Source organism: Pelodiscus sinensis, chromosome 5, assembly GCF_052426305.1.
Source record: "Pelodiscus sinensis isolate ZL-2025 chromosome 5, ASM5242630v1, whole genome shotgun sequence".
NCBI lineage: Eukaryota > Metazoa > Chordata > Testudines > Trionychidae > Pelodiscus > Pelodiscus sinensis.
This window is the reverse complement of record NC_143056.1, coordinates 133,795,460-133,818,189: the sequence shown is the minus strand read 5'-3', so window position 1 is coordinate 133,818,189 and position 22,730 is coordinate 133,795,460. Positions and strand designations below refer to the sequence as shown.

General features: G+C 58.8%; 2 protein-coding genes across 3 annotated transcripts; one reads left to right on the top strand and one right to left on the bottom strand.

The window, feature by feature from the left end:
* Nucleotides 1-1,763: 1,763 nt before the first annotated feature.
* Nucleotides 1,764-8,772, bottom strand: ZNF668 (zinc finger protein 668). The gene is made up of 2 exons (XM_075928658.2): nt 8,490-8,772; nt 1,764-3,659 (listed from the first exon to the last, which is right to left on the bottom strand). The coding sequence occupies exon 2, from the start codon at nt 3,627-3,629 to the stop codon at nt 1,899-1,901; it is 1,731 nt and encodes a 576-aa protein (XP_075784773.2). The 5' UTR covers nt 3,630-3,659; nt 8,490-8,772; the 3' UTR covers nt 1,764-1,898.
* On the top strand, nt 7,674-18,470 carry ZNF646 (zinc finger protein 646). Of its 2 annotated transcripts, none has more exons than XM_075928643.2 (2): nt 7,674-7,829; nt 12,248-18,470. In XM_075928643.2, the coding sequence occupies exon 2, from the start codon at nt 12,400-12,402 to the stop codon at nt 17,350-17,352; it is 4,953 nt and encodes a 1,650-aa protein (XP_075784758.2). In that variant the 5' UTR covers nt 7,674-7,829; nt 12,248-12,399; the 3' UTR covers nt 17,353-18,470. The 2 variants fall into 2 exon arrangements, with proteins under 2 accessions (XP_075784758.2, XP_075784757.2); XM_075928642.2 differs by lacking the exon at nt 7,674-7,829 and adding an exon at nt 9,068-9,464.
* The last annotated feature ends 4,260 nt before the right edge of the window (nt 18,471-22,730 follow it).

The following is a 22,730-nucleotide window of genomic DNA, read 5'->3' as shown; positions in this document are numbered from 1 at the left end:
ATCCCCCGAGGGCATCGTTTGGCCACGCCTCTTCAGTGAGGGGGTGGGGCTTGGGACCACATAGCCACACCCCCATCCGCTCAGGGAGGGGAGGGGCTTAGTGGGCTGTTGAAGGAGTGACTGAGTGAAAGACCTGTCCAAGGTCCAGCCCCCAGCACAAGACTCCTGGGTTCCAGCCCCTGCTCGGAGAGGAGAGTGGGGTCTATTGGCAGGAGCAGAGAGGGGGGCTGGGAGTCGGGGATTCTGGTTCTGTCCCAGCTCGGAGGGGAGAGTGGAGTCTAGTGGGCGGAGCGGAGTGGGGGGCTGGGAGTCGGGGTTCCAGGTTCTGTCCCAGCTCACAGGGGAGAGTGGGGTCTAGTGGGCGGAGCGGAGTGGGGGGCTGGGAGTCGGGGTTCCCGGTTCTGTCCTGGCTCGGAGGGGAGAGTGGAGTCTAGTGGGCGGAGCGGAGTGGGGGGCTGGGAGTCGGGGTTCCCGGTTCTGTCCTGGCTCGGAGGGGAGAGTGGGGTCTAGTGGGCGGAGCGGAGTGGGGGGCTGGGAGTCGGGGTTCCTGGTTCTGTCCCGGCTCACAGGGGAGAGTGGGGTCTAGTGGGCGGAGCGGAGTGGGGGGCTGGGAGTCGGGGTTCCTGGTTCTGTCCCGGCTCACAGGGGAGAGTGGGGTCTAGTGGGCGGAGCGGAGTGGGGGGCTGGGAGTCGGGGTTCCTAGTTCTGTCCCAGCTTGGAGGGGAGAGTGGGGTCTAGTGGGCGGAGCGGAGTGGGGGGCTGGGAGTCGGGGTTCCTGGTTCTGTCCCAGCTCACAGGGGAGAGCGGGGTCTAGTGGGCGGAGCGGGGTGGGGGGCTGGGAGTCGGGGGTCCCGGTTCGGTCCCAGCTCACAGGGGAGAGCGGGGTCTAGTGGGCGGAGCGGAGTGGGGGGCTGGGAGTCGGGGGTCCCGGTTCGGTCCCAGCTCACAGGGGAGAGCGGGGTCTAGTGGGCGGAGCGGAGTGGGGGGCTGGGAGTCGGGGTTCCTAGTTCTGTCCCGGCTCGGAGAGGAGAGCGGGGTCTAGTGGGCGGAGCGGGGTGGGGGGGCTGGGAGTCGGGGTTCCCGGTTCGGTCCCGGCTTGGAGGGGAGAGCGGGGTCTAGTGGGCGGAGCGGGGTGGGGGGCTGGGAGTCGGGGTTCCCGGTTCGGTCCCGGCTCGGAGGGGAGGAATCACAGGATCGCCGCGGGCTACAAAAGAGGTGTTTATTCCATTGTCTTTTCCTCAGCGGCGGGTGAGGCCCATTTACAAAGGCGCTTTGGCCGGCGGTTCCCGCGAGCTTCCCTTAACGGTGTCGATAAACCCCCCGGCCCTCACGTCCTCAGGCCCCGCCCTGCAGGGAGTCCAGCCAGGCTCTCAGGCGCTGCTCCAACTCCCTCCAGCAACGGGCAGCGCCAGGCCCCTCCCCACATAGGGACTGCGAACCCGCCATGCCTGAAGGGGCGGGGCCTGGGAGCAGAAAGCCACGCCCCCTGAGGCGAGGGGCATCAAACCACGTGGTGTGCTCCATAATCTCCCCAGCCTCCTACCCCTCCCAGGGGTGCTCTGGAGAGGGAGAGGCCCAGGGACAAGACAGTCACCCCCCTCCTCCCCCTGAAGGAGTGTCAGACAGCCACGCCTTCTGGGTGAAGGGGAGGAGTCTGTGAGAAAAGCCACGCCCCTTGAGCCCAGAAGAGGGAGGGGCTTAAGAGCTCAGAGCCACCCCCCCAAGTCAGTAAGGAGGGGCAGGGGCCCTTAGAGGCCGATAGCCTTTCAGAGGGGAGGGGCCTGGGAGCAGAGACCGCCCCCCCAGGAGAGCGGAGGAGGGCAGGAGCCCCAGGGGGTTCCCAGAGAAGGGAGCAGCCGGAGCAGCGCCCCACAGGCCACCCGCCCAGGGGGAGGGGCTCAGGGGGCCTGGCCCAGCTCCTCCACCAGGCAGGCGGCCGGGCCGTCGGGGGCCGGGCCGTGGGTGCGCAGGTGCTTGCGCAGGTCGGAGGCGCTGAGGAAGGCCTTGCCGCAGCGGGAGCAGGCGTGGGGCCGCACGCCGGAGTGGATGCGCTCGTGCTTGCGCAGCCCGGCCCGGTCGGAGAAGCCTTTGCCGCACTCGGGGCAGTGGAAGGGGCGCAGGCCGGGGTGCAGCCGCTCGTGCTTGCGCAGGTCGTAGGGCGAGGCGAAGGCCTCCCCGCACTCCGTGCAGGTGGGCGTCCCGGGGGCCGCCTCCGGGTGCTCTCCCCGCTGGTGGCGCCGCAGCGCCCCCACGTCGCCGAAGGCGGCCCCGCAGAAGCGGCAGCTGTGCCGGGCCGCCGCGCCCGCCGCCTCCTCCTCCTCCTCCTCCTCCTCCCACCCGCCGCCCGCCCGCTGGGCGCTGTGGGTCCGCTCGTGCTTGCGGAGGCTGGAGGACACCACGAAGGTCTTGCCGCAGAGGCCGCACTTGAAGGGCCGCTCGCCCGAGTGCACCCGGTGGTGCTTGGTGAGGCTGGCCCGCTCGGCGAAGCTCTTCCCGCACTCCCCGCACTGGAAGGGCCGCTCGCCCGAGTGCACCAGCTGGTGCCGCTTGAGATCCCAGGAGGCCACGAAGGCCTTGTCGCACTGCGGGCACTTGTAGGGGCGCTCGCCCGTGTGGATGCGCTGGTGCATGGCCAGGTCGGCCGGCTGGCGGAAGGCCTTGCTGCACTTGTCGCACTGGTACGGCTTGACGCCCTGGTGGGCCCGCTGGTGGCGCCGGAAGCTGGAGGGGTCGGAGAACATGCGGCCGCACTGCGGGCAGAGGAAGGGCTTTTCCCCGGAGTGGGTGCGCTGGTGGCTCTGGTAGGAGGAGAGCTGGGTGAAGCCCTTCCCGCACTGCCCGCAGCGGTAGGGCTTCTGCTCGGCGTGGATGCGCTGGTGGCAGGTGAGCGAGGACGAGCGGGAGAAGGCCTTGCCGCAGTCGGAGCACAGGAACGGCTTCTCCCCGGTGTGGCTCCGCTCGTGGTTCTTCAGGTCCTTCAGCTCGGCGTAGGTCTTCTGGCAGGCGCCGCACTGGTAGGGGCGCAGGCCGGCGTGGATGCGCCGGTGCTTGCGGAAGACCGAGGGGTCGGCGAAGGCCTTGCCGCACTCCCCGCAGGTGTAGGGCTTCTCCCCGGTGTGGGCCCGCTGGTGGATCTTCAGCTTGGAGAGGGTGCCGTAGCTCTTGGCGCAGTGGGCGCAGGGGAAGGGCAGGTCGCCCGTGTGCCGGGCCATGTGGACCCGCAGGCACACCGGCTGCATGAAGGCCTTGCCGCACTCCTGGCAGAGGAAGGGTTTCTCCCCCGTGTGGCTGCGCCCGTGGCTGCGCAGCTCCGGCGCCGTCTTGTAGGCCTTGGAGCACTGCGAGCACTGGAAGGGGCGGTCGGCCGAATGGCTCAGCTGGTGCTTGCGCAGCTGAGCCCGGTCGGGGAACTCCTTGGCACAGCTGGGACAGGCGTGCTGGGCCGGGGCGGTGCCCTCCCCGCCGTGGCTCTTGGCGTGGCGCAGGACCCGGGGGACGTTGGGGAAGGTCTTGCCGCACACCAGGCACTTGTAGCGGCGGCCGCACCGGGCGTAGCCGGCGGCCTCCTCTTTCTCCTCTTCCGAGTCACCCTCCAACTTCACCACAATGCTCACCTCGGGCTCCTCCATCTTTGGGGGGGAGGGACAGGGGGCTGCTCCCTGAAAGAGAAGGCAAGGAAGAGTTATAAGGAGGGGCCAATATCGAGATCAACGCCTCTCGGGACATAGCACGGCAGCTGGGATGCTCTTTAGACTAAACTAGCAAAATAGAATCCCACTTCTGCCACCAATGCAGCCACACAGGAACAGGAAGGCAGGCCAACCATTACAGCACCAACTGAAGGCTCAATGGATCTGGATTCAAGACTTTGCTCTGTCAAAGATTTCCTGAATGACCCTTGTTACACCACTTGGTCTCTCTAGGCCTCAGTTTCCCCCTTTGCAAAAGGAGGTTAATAGGACTTTCTACCTCCCAGCAGGTTTGTGAGGATAAATATCTTAAAGGTTGGGAAGGGCTGGTATTATAGTAGTGGGGAGCAGACAAGTATTTAAAATAGATAAACCAGGAAAGAATCATTCCAGTTGGCCTGCATGGAACACATATTCCAATACTTATAATGCCATGAACTCCTGTATTGTAGAACAGACCAACTGTTTATCATCCCACTGCTGACACCAACAGGCCAACTGGGAGCACTCCCATGCTGCAGAGACAGGGGACATGGTTACACAGAGGGCTGACAGGGTTTTTATACACTCCTGTGGTTGTGAGTCTATTGTGAAGCACTTGTGAATAAGGATACGGGTTCAAAGGGAGGCCCACATGTGTTTTGCCACACCAAAGGGTGAATTCCTTCAAACCCAAGCAAATATAACTGATCTGTTTTTAAAGAGCTATCGGCCTTTTCTTTTTTGGTGAAGAACCATTATCGCACAAAGTGTTACTATTTTTGTAGGGCCTACAGTTCTTCCAGAGTTAGCTAGCCAGCAGAGGGTTCACACATTCACAGGGGACAGAGGACAGCTGTCTCAGCATCCGGGGTTCTTTAACCGATTTCCTCTGCAGTTAAACAGAGTTTTACAGATGTTCTGTAGTGAAGATCAAGCACCGAGGTTTGTGGGGCACTGATCCGTTCTCCCAAAGGGCTGAGGGACATCAGAATTAAGAGCTCCGGTCTATTTCCTCTCCTTGTCTTTGTGCCTTTCACCAGACAGATGCACTATTCCCCGCTAATCTCAATGGACCCGGCCTTGCCTCTGATATCGAAGGGACCACGGTGAGCATTTAATCCGACCTCCCGGCGCACACAGGCCTGAGAACGTCCTCAAAAGAATTTGTCCCTTCATCTTCATCGGCGGCGGCAGAAAATCCACCCGCGCCCTTGGTAAATTGTTCCAATGGTTAATCCTCCCCTCCCCACCCACACACACCCGGTCCAAAATGGAGGTGAAACGAGGTGTACTGGTAGTTCGGAATAGGCACCCTAGTCCGAACTACCTAGTTCGAGCCCCGTGTAGCCGTGCTGCACGGGGTTCGAAGCAGCGGGGATTTAAAAATGGCGGCGCCCCGCTTATGCAAATGAAGCCTGGGAAATTCAAATCCCGGGCTTCATTAGCAAGTGCGGTATGCATACATTACCCTCCTCGTTCGAACTAGCGGGGTAGTGTAGACATACCCTCAGAGATCCCTTCTCTTCAGGACTTCCCAGTCCCCTCATTTTTATGCCCCTGGAAATGCTGTGGGTGAGGATTTTGTGTTTTCTGCCAGGCCAAGGAGAAAAAGGTGAAATAGCTTAGGGCCAAGAAAGGACCCAGACTTTAATAGGGTTAAAAAAGAGCCGGAAACATTCCTGGAGGTTAGGTCCATCAATGGTGTCCCTGGCCTCTGCCAGAGGCTGGGAATGGGGAGGGATCGCTGGATGATTTCCTGTTCTGTTCACTCCCTCTGGGTACCACTGTGGGCAGACAGGACACTGGGCTAGATGGACCTTTGCTGTGACCCAGACTGGCCGCTTTATGTTCCCTGCGAGACCATGCTAGGGGCACCCTTCCACCGCAGCAGGGAGATTTAAGTGGGACGTCAGGAAAAACTTCCTGCTGTCAAGGTGGGCCAACACTGGGGCTATGTCTACACTCGCGGCTTCTTGCACGAGAAATATGCAAATAAGGCGATGCATGGAATATCGCCGAGCCTCATTTGCATACCTAATGAGCCACCGTTTTTGCAGAAGAGCCGCTACACCTCTTGCGCAATGCGGTTATCCCGGAAAATAATCGGCGTGATGGCATTGCGCAAGAGGGTTTTTCTCGCACAAGAAGGGGCCGTGTAGACAGCTCCTTCTGGCGCAAGAGCCTCTTCCGCAAAAAGGGCGGCTCATTAGGTATGCAAATGGAGCTCGGCGATATTCCACGCTCAGCCTCTTTTGCATATTTCTCGTGCAAGAAGCCGCACGTATAGTCATAGCCTGGAATAAATTGCCTGGGGGGTTGTGGAATCTCCATCACTGGAGATATGTAAGAGGAGGTTAGACAGACACCTGTCAGGGTTGATCTAGACCAGGGCTTCTCACCGCATGCGGCCGAGAACCTGATTGCTTGCGGCCCGCGGTGCAAGTTTGGGTTTACGTGGGACTCAGTGTGCGGCCCGCGGTGCAAGTTTGGGTTTACGTGGGACTCAGTGTGCGGCCCCCGGGCGGGAGCCAAAACAAAAAGTCGTCAATAGAATGGCCTTCTGTTGAGATGCGCTTTAGTAGTCAAATTCCTGGACTGTCGTTGCTCATCAAAAGTGCTGTCCTATGGGTGGAAATGGGGTAAATGTTGCATTTTATTAAGATGAGCAGAACTGACTTAAATGGAGCCTGCGTGCTGTGTAGACTTGCCTTCATCTTTGTATTCATGCCCATCAGTGTGCAAGAAGCTATTTGCATTTATTTGTATTTTTAATTTCATGTACATGCAACCACACTTCAGTTGTGGCCTTTGGCATGTGCTGTGAGTATCAGTGTGGCACCCGGGGCTTCCAAAGTTGAGTAGCCCTGATCTAGATGGTGCTGGGTCCTGCCATGACGACCTCTCGAGGTCCCTTCCAGTCCTAGTATTCTAGGATTTTGAGATCTCGCAGCTGTTCACGTTTTAAACCATTGCACCCGGGCCTTGTGCATTTGATAAACATTCTAGCTTCTTAATCCGACGTCATATGCTCCCCAGTCAAACCCCTTCCAGATGCCCAAAGATAGATCACATCAGTACGACTATCGGCATCAGCAAAACTTTGTCATCTCATAAAAACATTGTCACAGCAGTGGTCCCCAACCTTTTGGGGCTGCCGGGCGCCCGGGGGCAGGGCTGCGGCCGTGCACGTGCCACACGCAGGGCCGGATTAAGGGGGAGGGGCTAGCTGGGCAGCTGCCCAGGGCACCAACCTATGGGGGGTGCCCGATGGCAGCTGTAAGGTGCGCAGCGCGCCGGAGGGCGGAGCCACGCATGCGTCGTGCACCTGGGGGCGGAGCCACGCATGCATCGTGCACCTGGGGCGGAGCCACGCATGCATCGTGCACCTGGGGGGCGGAGCCACGCATGCATCGTGCACCTGGGGGCGGAGCCACGCATGCATCGTGCACCGACTGCCCAGGGCGCAGGAATGGCTCGAGCCGGCTCTAGCCACGTGCCTGGGGCTCAAGAATGGCTCGAGCTGGCCCTGGTCACTCGGCAGGTGCACATAAATACCATGGCGCCGGTGAGCACCGCATTTGGGACCACTGAGTTACAGGTTCTATGGACCCCCTGCCCCCCACTGATTTGCATTAATTACGTGACACCCCTTTCATTCTTAAGTCATCCTCTCCCCAGGATAACGGGGGTCACCAGGATAAGGTGAGGTCAGGTCTAGAATTACCTGAATCGTCCCTTTAAAAAACAATTGGCACATTTGCTTTTTTCCAGGCCTCTGGCAACTCTCCGGGCTTACAGAAAAATCAGCATGTGGCGGATGCCAGGCTGCCTTGGGTTCAGCCGCCAGCTCGGGCGGAGATGCCCACAGGTGTCAGGAGCAAGCCTGGGGCAGCCAGTGCAGCCAGGGGGTGTCTGCGCAGCCAGGCGACCTGGGTCCCTCTAGGACCGGCAGCTGCCGGGCTCCGGATCTCGGGCAGGCCGGGGGAGCGAGCCGGGAGGCGGAAAGCCATTGTGAAAGGACTGGCTTTAGGACCGGGGGAGGCCAGGCCGGTGCAAAGGGGTGTAATCCTGCAGGGCCCGGCAGAGAAGCGCCAGGAGACCGCGTTCCTGCCCGGCTCAGCCTGTCGAGCACCATGGCTGGAGCCAGAGCCGGGGAAGGTGGGACGTGCAAGCCCCGGGAGCTGGGAGGCAGGGCGAGGGGAGCCCGCTGGGTGCATTTCAGGCCTGGAGGCGACCCCCTCGCGTAGCCTGCAGCAGAGAAGCCCAGCAACGTGGCTGGGGGGGGGGGTGATTTGCAAGGCGAGGCCTTTTGCAAAGGGCGGGCCCCTCTGCGCTCGCAAAATGGCTGGTTTTAGGACCGAGCGAGGAGACGCCGCCCCAGGGAGGCATTGCAAAGCGGGGCGCTGCTGGGATGCTCCCCCAAAAGGGGGGGGGGATGGTGGATTCTCCTCCGCCCGGGAGCACGGAGCCGTGGCATAGGAGAGCCGCCCCCGCAGCCGTGCAAAAGCCGAGCGCGCTGCAGGACGGGGCGCTTGCAAAATGTCTCTCTCTAGGACCACGGGCCGGGAGCCGCCCGCCCGCCCGGGCCGGGCTTCGCAGCAGCGCGGCGACAGGGCTGCACCCGCTCCCCCCACGGGGAGCAGCCGCCGGCTCGGGCCGGGCTCGCACCAGGCTGCAAGGAGCCAGGAGGGCTGGGAGCAGGGGAGAGGCGCTGTCCTGGGGGGGGTTGCAAAGCAGACCCCCCCCCCTGCATGCAAAACCAGGAGCTGGCTGGGGCCCGGCTGAGCAGGGGCTGCGCTGCTTTGGCCTCCGCCTTACCTGGCTCCTGCGTCTCTTTTGCTGCTGCCGAAGCTGCTGCCCCCACTCCCCGCTGGAGCAGAATGAGTCAGCCCCTAGGACCCTGCGGGAGAAGGCAGCAGAGGAGGGGGTGGGGGAGAAATGCAAAGCACAGGAGTCGCTTAAAGGGGTATTAACCCTCCCAAGGCCCCGCAGGTTTCCAGCCGGAGGGATTTATTGCCTCCCAGCTCAGGGGGGGTTGCAGCACCCCAGGGACAGCAGGGTGGGGTGCACTCGGGGGCTAGAATGCACAGGGCGGAACCTTGTTTCCAGGGCGGCGGTTGGGGGCGGGGAGCGGTTGGGGGTTGCACCGCAGGAAGTGTGGCATGGCAGGGGGAGGGGGTGTGGGGCCATAACCGGAAGTGTGGCACCCAGCTCAGCCAATGGGAGGGGTGGTGCCAGAGCAGCGTCACAAAGGAAGTGGGCGGGGTGAAGGGGGGCTTTGAATAGGACACAGCGGGGGGGGGGGGGGAGAAGAAACCAGGAGTCCTGGCTCTTCCCCCCCCCCTTAACCCAGGAGTCCTGGCACATGCGGGAGGGGAAGGGTTTGCCTGTGACACAAGGAGGGGGCGGGGCGGGTCTGAGTGTTCTGGGCGCTCCCCCCGCCCTTCGGAGGGGCGGAACGGTCCGTGGGGGCCGCGCGTGCCGGGGGGGGCCCTTTAGGCGGGGACGCCGCCGGAAGTGGCGCCCCGCGCCCGGGCAGCCCGGCCGCCTTTCCCCGCCGCACATTTCCTGTTTCCTAGCAACAAAAGGAAGTGTCCGCGGGGCCCGGGCCGGGGGGAGTCGCGCGGCCCCGGCAGGGCGCGCGGGGGGGCCCGTTTCCGCTCCCGGGGGGGCCCGGCGAGGAGCCTCCCCCCGCTCGGCAGCCCCGGGGCTCGCCCCCGACGTGGCCCCCGGAGTCGGCGCCCCCGCCCCCCCGCTAGGCCCCGCCCCCGGCACGCGGGGGGGCCCCTGCAGGTAAGAGGGGGGCGGCGGGGGGGGGCAGAGCCGGGACCCCCCCCGCAGCGTTAACCGCCCCCCCCCCCCGCAGCGCTAACCGCTGGGCCCCGCTCCCCCCCCCCGCAGCGCTAACCAGCCCCCCCCCCCCCGCCCCCCCCCCGCTCCCCCCCCCCGCAGCGCTAACCAGCCCCCCCCCCCCCCTCCCCCCGCAGCGCTAACCAGCGCCCCCCCCCCGCTCCCCCCCCCCCCTGCAACGCTAACCAGCCCCCCCGCTCCCCCCCCCCGCAGCGCTAACCACTGGGCCCCGCTCTCCCGCCCCCCCCCCCACCGCTGGGGACAGACCCCAGGAGTCCTGGTTCCCAGCCTTCCCCCTGCTCTAACCACTGGCCCCCGCTCCCCTCCTGCGGCTGCGGAGAGTCTGGCTCGTTCCAGCTCCTCTCCCTGCGGTTTCCGAGAGTCGTGTCCCCTTCCCTTCGCCACACATGGGGCTGCCTGTCCCCCTGCTGCATCCCGCCCTAGGAGCTGCTGCGTTGCAGGATGAGCGCTCTGCCAGGCAGCCCGGCCTGTGGCTGTGTTACCCTGCTGGCCCTCCCCAGAGATGGCAGCATCCCCGTGCCAGGCGGTGCATCCCCGTGCTGTGTCACTGTGCGGTTGTTTCCCAGTAGCCCACCCGAGAAGCAGCCACGTCGCAAGGCGGAGTGACGTGTGTTGTCCCCCAGAGCACAGCGAGCTGCTTTCTCTGCCGACCTTGGGGAGTAGCCTTGTTGACTTGTCTCCTATGAGCATGCTGGGGGCCTAGAAACTTGGACAGCAAGTGTGACTAAACAGAAAACAGCCACCCACAAGCAGCCTCTGGCTGACCTGGGAGAATGTTGTTTCTTTAGCAATATCTGGGGCATTGAAAGCAAGTGGGTTACACTGGGCACAGATCTTATAGTCCCTGGCAGATTGTGTGTCAGGCAGCCAAAAAGTCTTCTCTTGGGCTTCAACTTTTTATACTTCATCTCAAGCCGGCAGCGATCTTTGCTCATGGGAGTGGAAAACTTCCATTGTCAATTTTTTGTCTCGTCACATAAATCTGTGTGGTGCTGGCCTTTTCTGGAGGAAATTGTGGACTCAGAGAGAGTGTGTGTGTGCGCGTTTCCCACCCTGAAGTCTTTAAAATATGGAGTCAGTTAAAGCCAGTTGCCAATGTTCAGAAACGCCGAAATATACCTGCGTGACGTTACGTTTTTTCGGGGCAAAGGTTACAAATTAAACAGAGTTGCATTTAGTCCTTTATTTAGTTCGTTACAGGTGGCAATCTGGAGTCATAAACTTTTCTGATTGTTATTATTAACCCAGTGTGCCATAAGTTAGCCTGGCCCTCGACAAAGGGTAAGACCGCCACGTTGTAGGTGTGATGAATAGCCTGATGATCCCTGAGTTGGTATCTTGGGTTCCCCATTTAGAGATGTAGCATTTGAGGCACAGAAAACACAAATGACTTGCTCTGTGTCGTTGGCAGAGTAGGGAGTTCTTGACTCCTAACCTGTACAGGAGCCGTTGTCAGCCGGGGGTCCATAGAGCCCCTGGGGGGGGTCTTCCAAGGAGGGACAACATTAGGCACAGTGGAGCCCAGGGCAGAAAATCTAATCCCTGCAACCCGCCTTCCCAAACTGCAGCCCAAGCAGCTTAGCTTTGTGTGGTGCCCCTTGTGGTAGAGATGTCAAATCGCAGCTAAACAGTTAACGGGTTAAATGAAGTGTTTAGCCGATTAACCATGATCCCGTGCTGTGGGCTGCTCCGTCTGGGCCAAGTGTGTCTCAGCCCAGCCAGACTGGAGCGCCCCAGGCACATCCGGAGTGTGGCGGGGCTGGGGCTGCTGTGCACCTGACTGGAGTCCTTCCCTAGGTTTGCTAGAGGAGTCTAGTGGATAGAGCAGGGGGGCTGGGAGCCAGGACTCCTCGGCTATGTCTACACTGGTGGCTCCCTGCGCAAGAACTTCTTGCGTAAGGGTTGTAGTGCAAGGAGTCCTGCACAAGAACACGTCCACGCTGCCGTGTGTGAGATGTGCTTTTGCGCAAGAGCGCCCATGGCAGTGTGGCTGCACGGCAGGGATTCTTGCGCAATCAAACTCTATAGCGAAAATCGCTTTCTTGCGCAAGAGAGCGTCCACTCTTGTGCTTCTTGTGCAAGAGCTACGCTCTTTTCTTACAAGTGGAAGCTGTCTTGGCAAGAGCTCTTGCGCGCGAGAGCTTACACTTGTAAGAAAAGAGCGTCGCTCTTGCGCAAGAAGCCGTCTCTTACCACGCTGTACTGTACATCTTCCCGCGCGGGAGCGGGCGGGCACTGTGGATGCACTGCTGATTACTGCGCAAGAACAGCTGTTCTTGCGCAAGAGGCCACAAGTATAGACATAGAGAGCCTGGGGCTATCTGGTTCTGCTGCGTCTTTCGCCATCCAGTATCCTTGTACCCACTAGGCTATCAAGTATAGCCAAACCCCTTCTGGTCCCTGTTTTGTGCCTCCTTGGGCTTAGTTCCCCTGGTCTGGAGAGGATGAAACTGTGGGTCCTAGGGATGCAGAAAAGGTTTTAAAACAGTAACTGTTACAAGTCCTAGTGATTACATGGTTAACTGTTGTATGTGGTCAGGTATCAGAGGGGTAGCCGGGTTAGTTTGAATCTGCACCTTATAGACTAACTGAAGTGTAGGAGCATAAGCTTTCGTGGGCAAAGACCCGCTTCGTCAGATGCATGTTGTATGTGGGGCACTCCCTTTGCAGTGTCTTAACCCCTCTTCCTGTGCTTGTCCCCACAGCTGCCGCCTTGGGATGCTGTAAGGAGCCGGAGGAGGAAGAAGCAGCCGGAGGGGATGCCGGCCTGTTGCATCGAAAGTGTAGCTTTCCAGGACTCCAGCCCAGCCCAGTGAAGCGGGCAGAAACTTCGCCCTCCCGCCGTCCGATGTGAGTGATGGAAGAGCCTGGCTCTGAACCGAGCCAACCCCAGCAAGAGGAGCGGCCGTTCAAGTGCGGGCAGTGCCAGCGGAGCTACCGCCACGCTGGCAGCCTGGTGAACCATCGGCGCACCCACGAGGTGGGGCTCTTCACCTGCCTGCTGTGCCGCAAGGAGTTCTCCAACCCCATGGCCCTGAAGAACCACCTCCGCATCCACACCGAGGAGAGGCGCCACCGGTGCCTGGACTGCGGCCGCACCTTCCGCGTTGCCTCCCAGCTGGCCAGCCATCACAGCTCAGCCCACGCCGGCCGCGGCCTGAAAGAGGAGGAGGAGGAAGAGAACAACTTTCAGCAAGGACAGGACTCTTCGTCGTCGGATGCCGATGTTTTCCCCGCTCTAGAAGGCGGCGGTGCTGGGCTGTTGCTGAGCAACCTGGAGAAATACATCGCCGAGTCGGTGGTGCAGGCCGAGTTCCCCAGCAAAATGGAGGAAGGCCAGGAGGCGCCTGAAGTGCCGGTGGAAGAGCGACGTTATAAGTGCAACCAGTGCGACAAGGCCTACAAGCACGCAGGCAGCCTCACCAACCACAAGCAGAGCCACACGCTGGGCGTCTACCAGTGCGCTGTGTGCTTCAAGGAATTCTCCAACCTCATGGCGCTCAAGAACCACACCCGGCTGCACTCGGAGTACCGTCCCTACAAGTGCCCGTTATGCAGCAAGGCCTTCCGCCTGCCCAGCGAGTTGCTGAGCCACCAGAAGGCCCACGAGAAAGCCCGGTGGGCAGGGAGAGCCCCCTCCGAGGGCTCGGAGCACAGCATCTCGGAGGAGGACTCCATTGAGACTTCAGCCAAGTTGGATATCTACCAGCTGCCGCCGGCCGCCTTCGGAGAGGGCGCCCCCTGCAGTCTGAAAGATGGGGCGAAGGCCGGGGGCGGAGACCGGGGCAATACAGATGGGGAGCTGTGCGTGAGGTGTGGGGGAAACTTTGCTGAGGAGGAGGAACTGAGGAACCACAGCTGCTTCTACCCAGAGGAGGAGGAGAAAGAGGAGGAGGGGAGCTTGGCCCAACCCACGATGGACTCCGAGGGGGCTTGGGAAGCCAACAGTAAGGACGGAGAGCAGGCACGGCCCTACCGGTGCGGGGAATGTGGCCGGACCTACCGCCATGCCGGCAGCCTCATCAACCACAAGAAAAGCCACCAGACGGGCGTCTACAGCTGCAGCGTCTGCTGCAAGCAGCTCTTCAACCTGGCAGCTCTCAAGAACCACCTGCGGATTCACCTCAAATCCAAGCCGGCCTCCCGGCCTGGCCTCCGTTACTCCTGCCCCCCAGCGCCCGAAGAGGCTGCTTGCCACCTCGACCAGGGCCCCTCAGAGCCAGCCAGCAGGGACGAGGCCTCGGAGCCCCCCGCGCACGGGGAGGTGGAAGAAGGAGGCCCCCTCAAAGAGGAAGAGGCTGGTTGTATGGAGGAGGAGGACGACGGGGCGTCGGACGAGAGGCCGTACCGCTGTGGGGAGTGTGGCCGGACCTACCGCCACCGGGGCAGCCTGGTTAACCATCGGCACACCCACCAGACGGGTGTCTACCAGTGCTCCCTGTGCCCTAAGCAGTACTCCAATCTGATGGCACTACGCAACCACGTCCGCATGCATTTCCGGGCGGCGCGGGGCAAGGAGCGGGAGAACTACACCTGCACCTGCTGTGGGGAGAGCTTTGAAGAGGAGGCAGAGTTCCAGCAGCACCAGCTGCGCCACGTACCCACGGATGCCATTCCCTGTCCCCAGGAGGGGAAGGATGAGGAGGAGGAGGAGGAGCCGGGCACCGTCCACACACGGGAGGCGGCTTTGCTGCAGGCCATCAAGCAAGACGTGGAGCAGTTGGAGACCGCGGGGCCAGCGGCGGGGACGTCCCACATCTGTGGCTGCTGTGGGATGATCTTTCAGGATCTGGGCAGTCTGCAGAGCCACGCCCTGGTGCACGGCAGCAGTGGGAAGCCCAGCCCGGCTGAGTGTGAGGCAGAGCCACTGGGCAGGCGGATGTACAGCTGTGAGCTCTGTGGCAAGTCCTACCGGCACTCGGGCAGCCTGATCAACCACAAACAAACGCACCAGACTGGGGATTTTGAGTGCTCGCTCTGCGCTAAACGCTTCTCCAATTTGGCTGCCCTCAAGAGCCACTTACGTGGCCACCAGAAGCCAAGGAAGAGCCGGGTGGGGGCGGAGGAGGAAGAGGAGGGGGGCATGGCAGAGCCCAGAGTTGCTCCTAACGGCACGATGCATCCGGACGCGAGTGGCGAGGCAGAGTGTGATGGCCCCAAAAGCCCCCGGGATGGAGAGGAGAGGATGCTGGCTGAGGAGGAGCCCAAGCTGAGCTACAAGCTGCAAGGGGGCAGCATGGTGAACGGCTGGCAGCACCCGAAAAAGGAGGCGGCGGCTGAGGCTTCGCCACCCGGCAGCCCCAACTCGCAGCCCTACCAGTGCGAAATGCTCGACCACAAGCCCGGCCAGCAGCTGGGCATATACCAGTGCTCGCTGTGCCCAAAGGAGTACTCTAACGTGGATGCACTGAAGAGCCACTTCCGCGGCCATGCCATGGCCCAGCAGCCGGGCGCCGGTGCCGAGGAGCGTCCCTTCCTTTGCAGCCTCTGCGGCATGATCTTCCCGGGCGAGACGGACCTGCAGCGCCACCATGGGCTGGCTCACAGTGGCGAGGGAGAGCCGCGGGAAGGCAGCCTGGAGGGGGGCGAGGATGCCGCTTTCCCAGGGCTCCAGGAGGAGGTGGAAGGGCGGGCGGAGGAGCGCGGAGGGGAGGAAGAGCTGCTTCTCTCGCACATCTGCGGCTATTGCGGGCAGACGTTTGACGACATGGCTAGCCTCGAAGAACATAGCCTGGGCCACCGGGAGGAGAAGGAAGCAGCTTTGGCCGACACCACCATCCAGCTGCGGCTGGCACCACGGCCAGAACTGCCAGAGGAGCAGAAATCCAGCTTGACGCCCCCAGACAGCCGCCCCTACGCGTGTGCGCAGTGCGGGAAGACCTACCGGCACGGCGGCAGCCTGGTCAATCACAAGAAAACCCACCAGGTGGGAGATTACCAGTGCGGCGTCTGCTCTCGGCAGTACCCCAACCTCTCCGCCTACCGCAACCATCTCCGTAATCATCCCAAGTGTAAGCTGAATGCCGGCCAGCTGGCCAGCAGCGGGGATGGCGCAGAGAAGAAACCGGCGCTCCCGCACAGCGGGGAGGGAGGCGATCCCACCGCAGCCCTGGCTCCTGGAAAACAGGACCCAGCAGGCGGTGCCACTGAGGAGAGCCAGCCGCACGTGTGCGACATCTGTGGGGAGCTGTGCCAGGGGGCGGCGGGGCTGGAGGCGCACTGTGCTGCCCACCACCCGCAGGAGGAGGAGCGGGTGGACCTCGCCAAGAAGGAAGAAGAGGGCAGTGGGGAGGAAGGGCCCGCACCGGCGCGCCCCTTCTGCTGCGAGCAGTGCGGCCGGAGCTACAAGCATGCAGGCAGCCTGATCAATCACAAACAGACCCACAAGACAGGCCTCTTCCGCTGCACCATCTGCCAGAAGCTCTTCTACAACCTCATGGCCTTGAAGAACCACAACCGCATCCACTTCGAGACCAAGCGCTACAAGTGCGCCCAGTGCCCCAAGGCCTTCCGCCTCCAGAAGCAGCTGGCCAGCCACCAGCGTGTCCACCGCGAGAGGAAACCGCCGCTGCCCTCCTCCACCTCCAGGAAGCCGGCTCATGCCAAGAAAGCAAGCAAGGCCCACGCCGAGGGTGGCGAGGTCTCCGTGCCGGCCGCTGCCTTTAAGAAGCCCCCTGACCCCGAGGAGCGGCCGTATCGGTGTGAGCAATGTGGCCGGACCTACCGCCATGCTGGTAGCCTGCTCAACCACCGCAAGAGCCACAAGACAGGCCATTACTGCTGCCCCGTCTGCCCCCAGGTTTACCCGAACCTCATGGCGCTCAAGAACCACCAGCGCATTCACTTCGAGGCCAAGCGCCACCACTGCCCTGACTGTGGCAAAGCCTTCAAATGGCAGAGGCAGCTGGCGAGGCACCAGCTGGTCCATGCCCAGCGCCGGCCCCGCCCCGGCAGCAGGAGCTCCCCAGGCTGCCCCCTCCTGGCGGGCAGTACCCCTGTCCGGGGCAAGACAGCACGGGAATGGCGGGCCACCCGCAGGGACCAGGGTGGAAGCCATGTTGATGCCTCAGGTGGCCACGTTGACGGCGGCCATCTTAGCACTACCTCAGGCGGCCATGTTGGGGGTACCTCAGGCTCTCATGTTGTCAGCAGCCATGTTGGCGGCGCATCAGTTGGTGCCTCAGGTGGCCATGTTGATGTTGGCACCCACACCCCAGTGGGCGTCCCTCCGGCACCCTTTGGCCCTTTCCAGTGCCCGGTCTGCCCCAAGCAATTCCCCAACCCATCTGCCCTCAAGAACCATGGCCGGGTCCACACAAAAAAGCGTTTTGAATGCTCGGAGTGCGGCAAGGCCTACAGGGCCTCTCGGGACTTGGTCCAGCACCTGTGGCGGCACCAGGCAGAGGCGGAGGCTCGGGCCACCCCTGGTGCCAATGGCCTGGTGGACCGGCGCCCCTACAAGTGCGACCGTTGCGAGCGGACGTACCGCCATGCTGGCAGCCTTCTCCACCACAAGAAGGTCCACACCATTGGTCTCTACCGGTGCCCTGCCTGCCTCAAGGAGTTCCACAACCTCCTGGCCCTCACCTACCACCTCCGCACCCACTCGGACAAGAAAGGGCGCCGCTGCAAGGACTGCGGCCAGGCCTTCCGGACTTCCAGCCGCCTTGCCAGCCACGCTAAGGCCTGCCACGGCCACACCAAGGCTGGCCACCCCACCACAGACAGGGACCAGGGGCCCGAGACGGGCTCCTGCCAGAACATGGGGGTGGATGGCGGTGCCACTCCCGCCGTCGGGCAAGTTAGCTGAGGGTCTTGCGAATGAATGTGCGAGTGGGGGGGGCGGGCGGGGGATGAGAGGCGCTGGAGAGATGGGAGGGGGGGATGTTGGTGTCGATTGTTGTCCTAGCACCAAATTGTTAGGGAGGGGAGGAATTTTCAGAGGCACAAATGGAGGTGGGAGAGGCTGAGTTTGGAGGGGAAGGGGAGGAGATTTGCTCCAGTCTGCCGTGGAACCGTGTAGGTGGTTTTGGGGTGGACCCCAATTCTCCGGTAGGGAAGCACTGTTGGTTTGATTCTCTGTTGCCTTTTTGTGCCTCTGAGAACTTTCTCCTTAACCTTATTTTTACCTTGTTTTGGCTCCCAATTCAGGAGAGATCTAAGCACCTGCTTAACTCTAAGCTTGTGCTTTAATCCAATTGAGTTCAATCAAGTTTTTAATTAGCTTGGCTGTAATTCTCAAAGGGTTCCACATACATTGGTTCAGATGATGCTCTGGTGAGCTGGAGCCTGAATGTCGTGGTTATAAAAAACCAATCGGTGTCATGATACAGGACTATGTAGCACTTTAAAGACTAACAAGATGGATTATTAGATGATGAGCTTTCGTTAGTTTTTAAAGTGCTACATAGTCCTGTATTTTGTTTCAGCTACACCAGACTAACACGGCTGCATTTCTATCACCAATCGGTGTCATGTTATTTTTGTTCTGCTTTTTGTTTTTCAACAGCAGTAGAATTTAATTTCCTGGTTTTGTTTTACCAATTCCCAGCTTATTTTTGAATGGTGTCTTACTGTAGAAGGAGGACACTTTTAAATGCCTTTCATTGGAGAAAATAATAATTTTGCCCCTAAAAATAGTCCCCTTTTTTCCTCCTTCCAAAATTGGCTAAGAGATATCCCCTGCAAAAATTCTACATTTTAATTTAAAATGTAAAAGACTTTCTAAAAAGTTACAAACATAGTTACTTTTGATATGACCAGTGCAGGAGGGAGAGAATTATATTTTAGAAAACTTCATCCCTCCACAATAAAAATGGCCTTAACACATTTTTTAAAAGAAATAAAACCTGTCGTAAGACAAACTTTTTGCATGAGAGCAACTTGTCTTAATTATAACGATTTTTCTCCCCCAATTTTTTTTTTTTTTTTACAAAATCTGTCTTAGAAAAACTTCCATTTAAGGAGAAAAGGCAAATACAGCTTGAAACTTTTTCCTTGTAAACACCACACATTTGTCTTCAAAATTCCTTGGCAACAATTAGCTGAAAGAATCCTTTTTTGGGGGGAGGAAGTGTTGAAAAACACCCCACTGTTTTGCTGTTTCGAAAGACTGGTAATTTTTTAAAACAGGTATTGCATTGTGATTGTAGAAAAAAAATTCCTTCTTCAGAGGTTGGGATAAAAAATAGTTGTACTTCCCAGAAATAGTTATTATTGTGCTACTGATCCAAGATGTATGAATATTTTTATTGTCCTAGGGTGCAGAATATGTAAGTGTATTGCAGAAATCCTGCCAGTTCTCAGATCTCATACACAGCCTCCTCTTTTTTTTAGGAACACTGACACTTTCCTTAAGTGAGTTGTCTTCTCCCCCCCCCCCCCGAATTTGTCTTGTACGTGGAGCAGTTTTAAAGGAAGGATTTATCCCCCACTCTGACTACAGACTCCCACCCCCTCCCTTAGGACTCCTGGATTCTATCCTCAGTGCTGGGACTGGAGTCTAAGGGTACGTCTAGACTACATGCCTCTGTCGCCAGAGGCATGTAGGTTAGGCTACCCGACATAGGAAAATGAAGCAGCGATTTAAATAAGCGCCGCTTCATTTAAATTTACATGGCTGCCGCGCTGAGCCGACAAACAGCTGATCAGCTGTTTGTCGGCTCAGCGCGATAGTCTGGACGCGCGGGTATCGACATCAAAGGTATTTGTCGACCACCCAGGTAAACCTCATCCCAGGAGGCATACCTGGGTGGTCGACAAATACCTTTGATGTCGACACCCGCGCGTCCAGACTACCGCGTCCAGACTGATCAGCTGTTTGTCGGCTCAGCGCGGCAGCCATGTAAATTTAAATGAAGCCGCGATTATTTAAATCGCCGCTTCATTTTCCTATGTCGGGTAGCCTAATCTACATGCCTCTGGCGATAGAGGCATGTAGTCTAGACGTACCCTAACTCCCAACCCCTGCTCTAATCATTAGTCCCCACTCCCCTGCTGGAACATGTTAATATTGAAGTGACTATCTCTTGTTCTTCACCCAACTGTAATTTAGCGGCTTTTGTGTGCACTGGAAAAAAAAAACTCAATAAATGTGGGAGTTTCCTGTTTTGTAAGTGACCTTAGCTTTGGGGTTAAGTTTCAACTCCCTGGGTTCTTAGCCATAGATTCATCTTAGATTAAGACTGGGAAATGCCCTGACTCAGTTTCCCCAGCTCTCTAGGTACTTCCCTCCTGGTGGCAGCAAGCTTTTTAAGTACCTCGCTTGATTGCTTTGTGTCTGTACAGCCCCTGGCCCACAGGTGGGCTTTTCGGTGCTATAGCAATAACGTAAAGGCATGTATGTGGTAGACTCACTTCTGTCCCTTAGGGCGGGGCATGAAAAGCTGTTTCTGCCTTTATAGTGAGACAACAGGTTGTTGTGTGGTGGTTATTGTAAAATGTCACTGCTGCCTGGTGGAACCAAGTCTGGATTTGGGCATCTCTTTCAAAACGCCCTCTGTCAGTGATAAAACGGGTTTCCTTTACCCCCCCCCCCCCGCCTGTCATGAGAACTGGAGCCCAAATATTGACCCCCCCCACCCCCAGTATTTATTAATCCTTTTGAGCCACTCATGACGGTACTCTCCTTTTTCCACCCAGCCCTGCACATTGAGAGAGGCTGGCTTGATACCAACCCCACCATGCATCTGTGGGATCTGTGATACGCTTATAGATTCAGCAAAGCCCCTGGTGCCTGTTTCATAAACAAGCATCTAGGCCTCTCTCTCTCTGTCTGTCTGGTTTTTCATTTTGAAATAAAGCCCAGCCCACACAATAGCAACTGCATTTGCTCTCCACCCCCAAACGGAGACTACACAACGAGGCGAGGTTCAGTTTCTTATCCAAACCCACGCTCGCTTATGTTCCAACCCCATGGAAAATGTTCAAAGGAAGCTAAATTTGTTTTTAATTTTTCAGTGGGGGGAGGGACAAATTTTCTGCTGAAAATTCAGGGTGGTTTTTGTGTGCGTGTGACACGTTTTACTTTTAAGTTGAAGCTTTAAGGGTTTGCAGGCAGAAATGCTTCCGCCGTGCCTTGTGGGAGGTGTACTGCAGGGGCCTGGTCATCCTCTTCTCATATAGGCTGGGCTTCCCGGGCAGCCTGTATTTCCCATCATGCACCATGGGCTTGCCTCTTGAGTTGCTGCAGTGTACTGTGGGAATTGTAGTTTGAGTGCTTTATGTCCTCCACTCTGCTGGCTGGCAGCACCCTGTGGTTGGGTTGCCTCTCATGATGCCTGATGGGAAAACATGGTGCATGATGGGAGATACAAGCCAGTCTTGGAACATGGCTTCTAGAAGCAGATGAGAGCATTAGATGCCAGAGCTACACCTCCCGTTACGCGCACAGGCGTCTGTCTGGGCGAGGGAAAACAGTGCATCATGGGAAGCCCTGGCCGGTGCTAGGAAAGGTAGTCTCCCGGGGCACCTTGGCCCCTATAGAGGGGAGGAGGGGAGGAGAGCAAAGGAGTCAGCTACCCCCCGGCTTGGCCATTTTAAAAGGAAGGGGATCAAACACCCCTTATTAACCACAACCCTCATCCTTTGAGCATTGCGTGTGTCCGAGCTGCTCCTGGCAACATTTCTGTCGACAGAGGAGAGGGTAGAACACGAGGGACTCAGCCTCGCTCGATCCCCTCAGCTACGTTTAGCTGCCCTAGCGGGAAAGGGCCAATTTTCCTCCCCCTTTTCTAAGTCTTCCTGCCTCGGAGCGCAGAGGTGGGGCTCCTGGTCAAGTTGCTATGGAGTGCGTTGGACTGTTATTTCCAGCCGATCGGTAGCGAGATTCGGGGACAACGTTTGTATAAGAAGAAAATGTTGGTTAGAATTGTGTGCGCGCGGGGGCGGCGTAGGGAACTGCGTTGTATTTAAGATGTTTTTGTTTTTTATTAATTAACTAAAAATCTCACCAAGACAAAACTGGACCCAACGCCGGCCGGCTTACTTTTGTTGTTACATTCTCCGTCACGAACCCGGGGCCTCCGGAAAGCACAGGCCCTTTGTCTCTGCGCTGGGTTGGAAGTGTGTGGGTTTAGTTCTGTGGGCAGCCTGGTACGATGCCTAGTGCGTTCCCTTTGCAGAGGAGAGCTCTGGCGCTGGCCCTTTACAGAAGGGGAAACTGAGGCTGGCCACACAATGGGCTGCGGGCGGCGCTAAGAAGAATTCAAGTCTGAGTAGCAGACGAATGCTCTAACCCCTAGATCCCGCTGCCATGCCTATATAAACACTGCAATAGCAAAAGAGGAAATTTAAAAACAGCAAAGGGCGATTCTCTTGCTGTTTGTCTCTGGGCTCGCTTTTCCCCAAGGTTGAGGGCCAGCCTCACTCCTGCTTAAGGCTGAGATGGTTGAGGGTGAACAGCAGGGACCCCCTGCAGCTGGGATTGTGCGCAAGCCACACAATTTAATCCAGCCCCCTGTAATAGGATGTGTCCCTGTTCTCTACCCCACTGGTGCCAGATGTTGTCTGGACCCCCTCTGCCAGCTGCTGCCCAGATCGCTCACCCCAACTGAGATCCAGGCCCCTGTTGTAGCAGGTGTTGCACAGGAACAATGCTTGAATCTGGTAAACAGGTAACTGTGTTACACAGTAGTGGAACACATAGGCCCAGCACTTTGTGCAAATCACTCCCACGCTGCCTGTTGTGTGAATTGGATGTAACCCAGGATGTTAGAGCACATTGACAGGTGGGCCTTCCCCTTAACCCAGCAGCGCTGGCACTGCCCTGGGATATTTTGGGGACTGAGCAGCGCTGGGAGCCAGAGTGTGGTGAGGCTGCCAGGGGTTCGTGCCTGACATCAACCAGGTCCTTGGAGCTAGAATATCAGAGCTGGTTGAAGTTAATGGCGTTGCTGACAGGAAACCGGGGCTCCGTGTCTCTCCCGGATTGCCCAGTTTGACGCAAGAACTGTAGAGCTTTGCCAACTACTGTCTCGCACAGGGGTGGGCCGTAAAACGGTGGGATCCCTTCATCCTAACCCAAGTTCACCCATCTCCCACCTACTTGAGGAGGGAGGAAAAGCAGCCACTGATTTTTCTTTGAAATGTATTTTCTTAAAGTCCAGCACTGTCTGGCCTAGAGAAAAACAAAGCCAATCCCAACCCCTCGTTTTTTTTTTCGAAGATAAAGACAGTGGTTCCAACTGA

Bases quoted from the DNA above. Each gene is read 5' to 3' on its own strand.
- ZNF668 (XM_075928658.2), bottom strand. From the start codon at position 3,629: ATGGAGGAGCCCGAGGTGAGCATTGTGGTGAAGTTGGAGGGTGACTCG.
- ZNF646 (XM_075928643.2), top strand. From the start codon at position 12,400: ATGGAAGAGCCTGGCTCTGAACCGAGCCAACCCCAGCAAGAGGAGCGG.